This window comes from Malania oleifera, chromosome 5 (genome assembly GCF_029873635.1).
Source record: "Malania oleifera isolate guangnan ecotype guangnan chromosome 5, ASM2987363v1, whole genome shotgun sequence".
In the NCBI taxonomy this organism is placed as follows: Eukaryota; Viridiplantae; Streptophyta; class Magnoliopsida; order Santalales; family Ximeniaceae; genus Malania; species Malania oleifera.
In genome coordinates this window covers 19834198-19844843 of record NC_080421.1, presented here as the reverse complement: position 1 = coordinate 19844843, position 10646 = coordinate 19834198, and the positions used below count along the sequence as shown (strand labels likewise).

General features: G+C 39.5%; 1 protein-coding gene across 1 annotated transcript; it reads left to right on the top strand.

Moving 5' to 3' along the window:
• The first annotated feature begins 360 nt into the window (after positions 1-360).
• LOC131155475 (gallate 1-beta-glucosyltransferase 84A24-like) lies at positions 361-2381 on the top strand. Its single transcript, XM_058108641.1, has one exon. It carries the CDS (start codon positions 601-603, stop codon positions 2089-2091), a length of 1491 nt encoding a protein of 496 aa, XP_057964624.1. The 5' UTR covers positions 361-600; the 3' UTR covers positions 2092-2381.
• Positions 2382-10646: the final 8265 nt, after the last annotated feature.

Sequence of the window (10646 nt, the reverse complement as noted above, 5' to 3'; positions counted from 1 at the left end):
TAAGTGTCTTTTTACTAAATTTCAAGAGAGGTTCATGCATTTTCTTTTAAAAATAAATAAGATTTTGGAACTTGAAAATTGTTAGAAAAATGAAAGAAAAATATGAAGGAATCTATTTCTTTTTTCTATGTTTGGTTATCAAAGAAAGTAAGAAAAAAAAGTATACCAAATGAAGGAATAAAATTATGATTTTACACATCCTATTTGATTATAAATTTTTATTTTTAGTAGTAATTAGTATAAAGAGAAAAAATAATGAAAATTTTTTCATATTTTTTAAAACCAAAATTCGACGTAAATGGAAAAATAAAAGAAATGAATGAAATAACTCTGCAGAGACCTTTACAAAGGTTCAATCAAGAGAGCTCTCTGCCCCTACTTTTCTTCCTCCAACAAATCTTGTCTTACCTTTTTAGCTACTGAACGGTAGAAGTCCCATCCATGCACTTGCTATCAAAAATTAAACCTTGCAATTAAGAACTCATCATCATCACCTCTATTTTATCATTCTTACATATTAAATAACTTGCAATTCCGGCACAGCCTCTTCCTCGTACCATCCATACACTCCACCTATCTCTCTCTCTCTCTCAAAAGATAATGAGCTCTGAATCTCTCGCCCATGTCTTCATGGTCTCCTTCCCGGCACAAGGCCACGTCAACCCCCTTCTCCGGTTAGGCAAGCGCCTCGCCTCAAAAGGCCTCCTGGTCACCTTCTCCACCACCGAAACCATCGGAAAACACATGCGCGAAGCCAACAACATCACCGACGACGGCCTGCCCACCCCCCTCGGCGCCGGCCACATCAGGTTCCAATTTTTCGACGAAAACTTGGCCGAAGACGACCCCCGCTTCCATAACCTCGATCACTACTTGACCCACCTCGAGCTCGTCGGCCGCCACCACCTCCCGCGCATGCTCGCTCAAAACGCCCAGCAGAACCGTCCCGTCTCCTGCCTCATCAACAACCCATTCATCCCGTGGGTCTCAGACGTAGCCCACGAGCTCCGCATCCCTAACGCCATGCTCTGGGTTCAATCCTGCGCTGCGTTCTCGTGCTACTACCATTACTGCCATGGCCTTGTACCTTTCCCTTCCGATACCGAACCCGAAACCGATGTCAAACTGCCCTGCATACCTCTTCTTAAGAACGATGAACTCCCAAGCTTCCTCCACCCTTCCACTCCCTACCCTTTTTTGAGAAGAGCCGTCTTGGGTCAGTTCAAAAACCTCTCGATACCATTTTGCGTGCTCATGGACACCTTTCAAGATCTCGAAGGCGAGATCATCGAACAGGTGTCCCGGTTCGCACCGGTCAAGCCCGTCGGACCGCTCTTCAAAAACCCTACTGCGGGTGCCGTCCGCGGAGACCTCATGAAAGCGGATGACTGCGTCGGGTGGCTCGACTCGAAGCCCAAATTGTCGGTCGTGTACCTATCATTTGGTAGCATTGTGTATTTGAAACAAGAACAAGTAGACGAGATCGCTTTCGGGCTTTTGGACTCCGGAGTGTCGTTTTTGTGGGTGATGAAACCTCCAAACAAAGGTTTTGGACATGAAGTGCATGTTTTTCCAGAAGGGTTCTTGGAGAAGGCAGGGGAGAAGGGGAAGGTGGTGCAATGGAGTCCTCAAGAGCAAGTGCTGGTTCACCCTTCGGTGGCGTGTTTCCTGACTCACTGCGGGTGGAACTCGTCCATGGAGGCTCTCGCTTCCGGAGTGCCGGTGGTGGCGTTCCCGCAATGGGGCGATCAGGTCACGGATGCAAAGTTTTTAGTGGACGTGTTTGGGGTTGGGGTGAGGATGTGCAGAGGGGAGGCTGAGAAGAAATTGATCACAAGGGAGGAGGTGAAGAAGTGCTTGGTGGAAGCTACGGCGGGTCCGAAGGCGGCGGAGATGAAGGAGAATGCGATGAAGTGGAAGGAGGCGGCGGAGGGAGCAGTGGCAGAGGGTGGCTCGTCCTACCGGAATCTGGAGGAGTTTGTGGAGGAGGTGAAGAGAAGGAGTGTTGAAGTTATTGTCACGGGGAAGTCAACAGAGAATGGCACCACAAATGGAGATCTGGACAAGAAAGTCGATGAGAGCAGGTCATGAGCAGCAATACTTTCCTATTGTAAGCTTCTACCACATGGCGCATAAAATAATTAAGTGGTTTCCTTCGGGTTAGATTAGATTAATGTCAATCGTTGACCTTGATTATGTTCTACCTTTTGTCAGTTTGTTTGGAAAGATGTACTAAGGAGGAAAAATTACTCTCCAAACGACTGTTATTTGAATATTAAAGTAGTCCAATTAGTTGAGTTTTACCAAATTATATGTGAATTCATCATGTAAGATTTACTATTTACAATATTTTCATTATATAAAAGGATTTAATTAGGGAATATGCTAATTCTATTGAAGAACGTCCTTTTATTTTTTTGTTCCGTAAAGAAGGAGATATATTTTGCATTATTGATTACTAACATATATATATATATATATATATATATATTGCAAGATGTTTTATAATTTGTAGGCAACCAATGTGTATTTTTTTGAAACTATAGATTCAGTTAAGAAGTTTTAAAAATTGTCAATCGCAAGATGATATTTTAAAGAGTATCCGATTTAAGTGTACATACCTAAGAGGTATTATTTCGTGTACATTACCATTACTTGGGTAATCAACATCCTACATCATAAATAAACAATTTTGCACTTAACTTGACCAAATAAAATGTCTTTGCAACATAACAAAAAGAGATTGGGCTGAAAAATCTCTAATAATTTTAACATCTAATGCATATACTTTACACATAAACTAATTGAGATTAATATTAAAATGTTTTTAAAATACATTGAAATGAGGCAAAATTAAAATGTCATTATATTTCACCAAATGAGGCTCAATCAAAATACTTTAAAATTATATGATTTATAATATGGTCATAATCATAATTCACATAAGTGCACGCACAGTACAATATACAACAATAAAGTTCATTAATAAAGGGTAGTTCGGTACACAAAGTTCTTGCGCATGTGGGGTTTGGGGAAGGGGTAAACCACAATGGGTTTATAGTACGTAACCTTACCTTACATTTTTATAAGAGGCTATTTCCACGCCTCGAACCCATGACCTCCAAGTCACACGATGCCCCTTACTCTTGCGCCTAAACTTCCCTTCAATAAAGTTCATCAATCCATCATACAATTCTTAAGAATAACATAATTATCAAAAACAAAGCTTACATCTTCTATAGTTGTGTACTTTGGCAAACTCTACACATCAAAGAGATTTAATTAAATACATACAAGTAACAAGTTTACTAAAAACTTTACGAGTTAAACCCTTAGTAGGTTCATGATGATCATTTATTCCGTGGCTATGTGCTCAATGCATAGGAGTTTTTTGATCATGAATCTTCTTTTTAACAAACAAGAACTTAATATGATTATGTGTTTTAAACACAAAGAACTATTTTTTTGAGAGAACCTATAGTATATCAATAATGATCTCATAGAGAAATCAACAATGTGTAGTCTTGTGATCAAATTTCGTAATCACAAAGTGGGTAACCTTAACTACAAACTCTACCTACATAGTTGAGATAGTTGTAAGAGTTTGTTTAATACTCTCCCAAGAAAGCTCCTCCTACCACCATAAAAATATAATTGGTTATTGATTTCCTACCATCTAAGTGACCTACATAATCAGCATCAGATCATCGAAATCTCAGGAAAGGCCCCCGAGAATTTTAAAACATTTGGAAAAGTTGGCGCCTTTTTATTAAATCTTAGGAGAGGTTAATGTTTTTTTGTACAAAAATAAATAAAAGTAAAAAACAACACGCATGCAGGAAACTAACTACGAACCCTAGTGTGACATCCCGAATAATAATGGGATTTAAATAATAAAGAGGAAGGGAAATGGAAACAGTAACAGAAGGAGGAAGTCGACTTTGTTGACGAACGCTTTGCGTTCGTCGACGACATTGCACTTTGGAAGGAATAACCGAGGGAAATCATCAGGGTTTCGTCGACGAGGGTATAAGAAAATTCGTCGACGAAGACAAGATTCGTCGACGAGAAAATACCGAGAGAGGTTTTGGAGCAGTTTGAATTTCGTCGACGAGGAGTGGGTTTTGTCGATGAAGTTATTGAAGAACTCGCCAACGAGATGACGTGACTCGTTGACGAATCTAATCCTATAAATATCAAAAACCCGGATTAAACATACAAAATTTGGAAAATATCATCCTCTCTCTCTCTCTCTCTCTCCCCTTCGATTTCGGGCCGGATTTACGCCGATTCAATGATCTGAAGTCACTACGACGCTCCTAGAGAAATTCTCTCCATATCTGCCGGAGTGGATCGTTGATGAAAGTAAGTTGGAAATCATCCCTGAGTTGAGGTAAGACTTTTTAAGCCAAATTTGGTCTTATGACAGTTATAGGAAATGATGTACATGTGAAAATACTAAACTTTAGTATTGAGAGTTTTCATTTTTAGGGTATTGATTAGGAAATCCTACGGGTGTGAGTTCAGAGTTCATAGGGGCTTTTCTTAGTAGACAGGTAAGGGAATAAACTAAAACAGTTTTTTTCATGCAAATTATTATTATTTATGAGAAAAGTTATTTTCAGGAAAGCATGCATTATATATGTATATTACGAAGGAAATGCACGATTGGGAAAATACTGCTACTATGTTGAAATGTATATATATATGTATGAGATGCCAGAAATTATGATTTTTAGAATACAATGTATGATTTTATACAGTAAATGTGTGGCATGAATATTATTTTACATGGAAGAATATCATGATATGACAATGATACAAATGAAATATGTTTTGAAAAATTATGAAAGAATACAGTACATTATGATGTTGAAAATACATGATAAATTGATTATTTTCAGAATGATATACATATATGTATGATTTTGGTGCGAGACCGTATTTATGAAATGTTCGGCGCGAGGCCATATTAATGAAATTATGAAAGATGCTATATTACCATGTACTATATGTTACCAGAACTCGGATGTTAGTTTAGTTCAATTCAGGAGCTCGGTATCGTAGCTATATAGATTAGATATCTATGATCAGATTAGTGCTAACCACCCCACGAAGGGGTGCGAGATGGATAGTCGATATGGTTTTCAGTAGAGTGTGGACATCCACCTGGCAGTCCGGACCAGGGTGTGGTGGGCCCATCGTACTTACAGACATTTTTGACTCAACGGTGGTCGGCCAGGCATTGTCGGGTCCCACCTTCTGATTGCACAACCCTTCATGGGGGATAATACATGATATCAGCTAGCTATTCATCTTGGGTATGTTTTCAGTATTATTAGTTATAATAGATGTTTCATGTACGATATGATTTATTAGCAAATATGAAAATATATGATTATTCAGTACGATATGATGAATGTTTACAGATATATGAAATGTACTATATATGTATAATTGTATTAAATATTCATGTTGCCACACAACTGTATTTAGTTTATTTTCCCTTACTGAGAAGTGTCTCACCCCCGAACTAAATTAATTTTTCAGGAGACCTTGAGAGACCAGCGGGTCGTGGCCGCCGTTAAGTGAGTTGAACTTCCCTGCTAGAAGGGTAAGCAGTGAACTAGGATCAGGAGATTTTGTTGTATGATCCTCGTGTTATTTTAATTTTTTGGAGATTGTATATATATATATATTGTATATTGATGATGTAGTAAACTCTGGTATTATGTTTTATGGTTGGATGGTTGTGATTTTATACTTAGTTCTGCTTAGGTTTTCGCTGTAATTGACAAGTGTCCTTATTACCCACGGGTTCGGGTTGATTATTTTATTTAGTTTATTTTAATTTATATTATGATTTTGAGGTCGTTACACCTAGCCTCGCGAGTTTCGACCTTCGATCCTCTATCCCAGCCTCCATTGCCTGATATTGCAGCCTTCAAACCCTATCCATCGTCGGACATCGCAGTGGTGCAGCCTCCATCGTCGGACATCGCTTTGTGGAAGGCTTGAAGCCTCGAATCCTCTTCAAGCCAGCAAAGTCCTTGAAGCCCTAGCTCTCGCGATTCAGATCTGCAATGGCAGCGACGACCCAATCCCCACAGCCCACACGCCGTCGTGCGACCACCACTGGCCACGCTGCACTCTTGCGCGAGACATCATGCGCACGAACAACACCGGCCATGTTGCTGCCGATCGCCACTCAAGCCGCGCCGATCACTTGTGCTAGCTGAGGTTTCTGTTCCTTCGGATTTGGCTCTTTGTGGCCCTGCACACCCAAGGAGAGGTTGTAGAGGGTGGTTTTTTCGGGATTTGCAGAGGAGGTTTATGAAGACGGTAGTGGGATGACAACAAGTTCAAAAAATCTTGCGACGACAACAAAGGGACTCTCAGCCCTTGAGACGATAGCGACTAGGTGCTGTTTCGAGGTCTCGTAGAAGAGAGTCAGACGGTGCCATTTCTGGGATTTGCAGAGGAGAATTCCCGAGCCTCCTCCTGTTGTGAGAATTTTTCCAGGAGTCATCAGCTGCAACTACGATTGCCCATTTCGCCACCTGCTAGTTTTCCAGGACTTTGAATTTCGGCAAGTTTTCTTCTACTGGTACTTTGAATCATTCCAAATCAAGTATGTCTCTCTCCATTCTTGTTGAAGTAAGACGCTTAATGTGTAGGAGTCAATGGTGGCGCCTACCGGCCCTCTGGGGAATCCTCCACTAGTGGGGCCTCTTTCGAAAGGTGGTTCAGGACCTTTATCGTATGCCCATGTAGTATCACGTTCTAATGCTAATGCTGTTAACTCGTTGTCTTCTTCTTTCAAATTAGCCATGAGATATCCAGTTGATGTTTATGGAGATATTGGTTTTATATTCTCGGAGGCTGAGATGAACAAAGTGGTGGAAGATTTTAGGTTTGCGTTGGTTCTGAAATTTTTGCGATCTAAACCATCCATTGATGTTATCCGTTTGAATATCATAAAGTCATGGGGCCTTTCGGAGATCCCTTCTAATAGTTTCATGGATGATTTTCACGTACTGGTTCAGATGAAGAATGAACGAGATTTTCTTCATGGATGGTCTCGTGAAGGAAGGATTTTGGATGGATTTCCGTTTCGTATTTTTCGATGGACAAAGGATTTCAACCTAAAGTAGGAACCATCCTTGGCCCCTTAATGGTTATTTCTCCCTGGTCTTCTGATGCACATGTACAGACCTGATTGCTTACAAATTCTAGCCATGAGGTTAGGTTGTTACCTAGGAACTGACAATGCTACGCTTAATCGAACTAGGGTTACAGGTGCGAGAATGTGCGTGGAGGTGGATTTATTGGTAGATCAGGAGGATGCTTTCCCGATTGTTGTTTTTGAAAATTAAAAAGTTTGGCAGGAAGTGAGGTACGAAAAGCAAGGATTTTATTGTGAGAAATGTCATAGACAGGGACATTCAAAGGAGGTATGCCGAGGGGGTGAAAGGAAAAAAAAAATTGGGGATAGAAGTAAGGATACAGAATATGGTAGACAATAAAATCAACAAGAAGTTTGGCATGTAAAGAAATTGGATAAAGGGAAGGAAGTTCAGAGAGAATTGATAGATCCATGCATTGTCAAAGAACCTGTAGAGGGGGCATAGGCTCAAGAGGGTGCAACGACATCACAAATTTTGCCAGTGGTTGAGACAATTCTGCAACATGAGATGGAAGAGGGGGAGTTTGTTCCTGAAGATCCGAGGCCTGAAGTGGAGACTTTGTAGTGAAATATAAATCAGTATGAGATTGTGCAGAGGGAGGAAAGTGTTGAACTAGTCTTGGGTGCTCCTGACGCTGATATTCTAATAGTGGAAGATGGCATAGTAGTGCGTTATCAGCTGATGATGTCTAGTAATATGGTTACAAAAATTTTGGAACAAGAGTGTACCTTCATGGCCAGGTGCGTCCCATATAATTGTGAATCGGATAGGGAGGTGGAGACAAATAATTTAGCGAAACTCCCTTTGGAAAAAGGCTTTTGGTCGGATGATGATTTACATGTTCCGATTGTTAAGTTGAAGGATATTAATGGGCAAAGTGAGAAGAAGTCTCAACGGCTTATTACCCGTCCAAAGAAACTTGATTTATGATTAATACAATTCTTGTGTGGAACTTGTGGGGTTTAGGCACGTCGAAAAATCGTTTACATAAGTTAATGAGAAATTTTTCGCTTTCTATTTCGGTTCTTTTAGAGCCATTTTTTGATGAAAGTTTGATGTTGCAATGGGCTGACTTTCTAAATTTTGCGAATGCTTCAGTGGGGGATAAAATTTGGATATTTTGGGAAGAGGAAGTGCACTTTGAGTTACAACATATGTTTGATCAAGTTATTTCGGGTATTTTTAGCTCTGTGGACTAGATTTTGTTGGCTTCTTTTGTTTATGCTAAATGTCGTCAAATAGATCACCAAGAACTTTGGAATGATTTGGAGTTTGTAAAGAGGGATGATTTCCCTTGGTTAGTGGTGGGAGATTTTAATGTTATCCGTTCAGATTCAGAACGTATTGGTGGTCATATGAGGCCGTTATCGGCTATGGAGGAATTTAACAATTGCTCGGACAACTGTGGTCTTATGGATTTGGTTGGTACTGGCAACAACATGTCTTGGTGTAATGGTCACAGTGGTAATTCTTGGAGTTGGGCAAAACTGGATAGGGTGCTATATAATTCGAATCTTCTCCAAGTTTTGTCAAATATTTATTTTGAGTATGGAAAGAGGAGGACTTCATATCATAACCCATTGATTATTCGATTTCATAGAAATCTGCATCGGTATGGTCCTTCTCTCTTCAGGTATTAGAATATGTGGAGCACGCACCAATCTTTTAAGTCTTGCGTGGAGGAAACCTGGAGGGAGGATTCTCATGGTTCAGGTTTAGTTAGACTTACTGGTAAATTGAAACATACAAAAATTACAATTCGAAACTAGAACAAACAGGTTTTTGGACATGTACAACAAAACATTAAAAAATTGGAGGAAAGTATGGAGGCTCTAGAGCCTTAGCTTCAGGAAGGGTATTCGCTAGAAATGGAGGAATATTTTTTTCTTACGAGCTGGAAGCATGGGAAAAGAGGGAGGTGATTCGTATTTCTAAGCTAGCCAAAAAGAAATGGTTAGAGGCGGGGGATAACAATACAAAGTTCTTTCATGCATTTGTGAACCAAAGGAGGAAGAAGACTATGATTCAATCATTGAAACTTCCAAATGGAGAAGAGTTGGATTCTATGGAAGCTATTCGTGAGGGTGCAGTAAGGTATTTTCGAACTTTCTTACCAGGTGCAGGACCCAATCGAACATCTAACGTTGTTGATATAATAACTTCTATGGTTTCTGAAGAGGAGAATATTGATCTTTTTCGTGAACCGTCTGAGGTGGAGATAAGGGATGCTATTCTTTCTATCCTGAGAAATAGTAGCCCAGGTCCGGATGGTCTTGGCTCGACTTTTTTTCAGGGTTGCTGCGATGCTCGACTTTGATAAATGCCCTCTTCCTAGATTTTATTCTACATCTTACATTGTTCTAATCCCAAAAGTTCAGAATCCTCAAAGTTTTGACAAGTTTAGGCCTATTAGTCTTTGTAGTGTTATCTACAAATTTTTTTCAAAAATTATTGTTGCAAGGATGACTGGTTTATTATCTGCTTTGATTTCTCCGGAACAAGGGGCTTTCATTCCTAGTAGAAGTATATTTGAAAATATTTCTTTGGCACAAGAAATGGTTCATTCTCTGCATAAGAAGTCTAATGGTGGAAATGTAATGATCAAAGTGGACATGGCTAAGACATACGATAGGGTCGATTGAGATTTTTTAAACTTGGTTCTAGAAAGCTTTGGTTTCACACGAAGATTTTGTGGTTTAGTGGCGGAATGTGTTTCCTCTCCTTGGTTCTCCATTATGATGAATAACACTTATAAATGTTTCTTTAAACCTTCTCGAGGGCTTCGCCAAGGAGATCCTTTATCTCCTTATCTATTTATTATTTTACAGGAAGTTCTCTCTCGGCTTCTAAAGAAAAATTTTATGGAGAATAAGATAGGGGCTTACTTTCATCCTCGTGGGATGCCTTTGGTATCTCACCTTCTCTATGCGGATGACATTCTTATTTTTTCCAATGGAAATAGAAGTTCCATTTGAATGCTTATTAAGACTTTGAAGAAGTATGATGATTGGTCTGGTCAATTGATAAATAAAGAAAAGTCAAGTATTTTTTTTTGTCATAGAGAATTGCTTTTTCTCGAAAGAGATCTCTGTTAAGGACGACTGACTTTGCGGAAGGAGGTTTTCTTTCGGGTCATCTTACGACCCGTATTTTAGAGACCCTAGTTGATAAATTAAGGAAAAAGATAGCGGGTTGGAAATTTAAGCTTTTATCTCAAGGGGCCGCCTAATTTTAATTAAGCATGTATTATCATCAATGACAGTTCATCAATTGGTGGTATTGGAAATTCCTACTACTATCTTAAAAACTATAAATTATATGTTATCAAAATTTTTTTGGAGTGGAGTAAATGACAAAAGGAAAAGGAATTGATGTTCTTGGTCTAATATATGTAAGCCTGTTTGTGAGGGTGGTTTGGATGTTAGGGATTTGGAGGAGGTAAAAAAATCATTGCATATG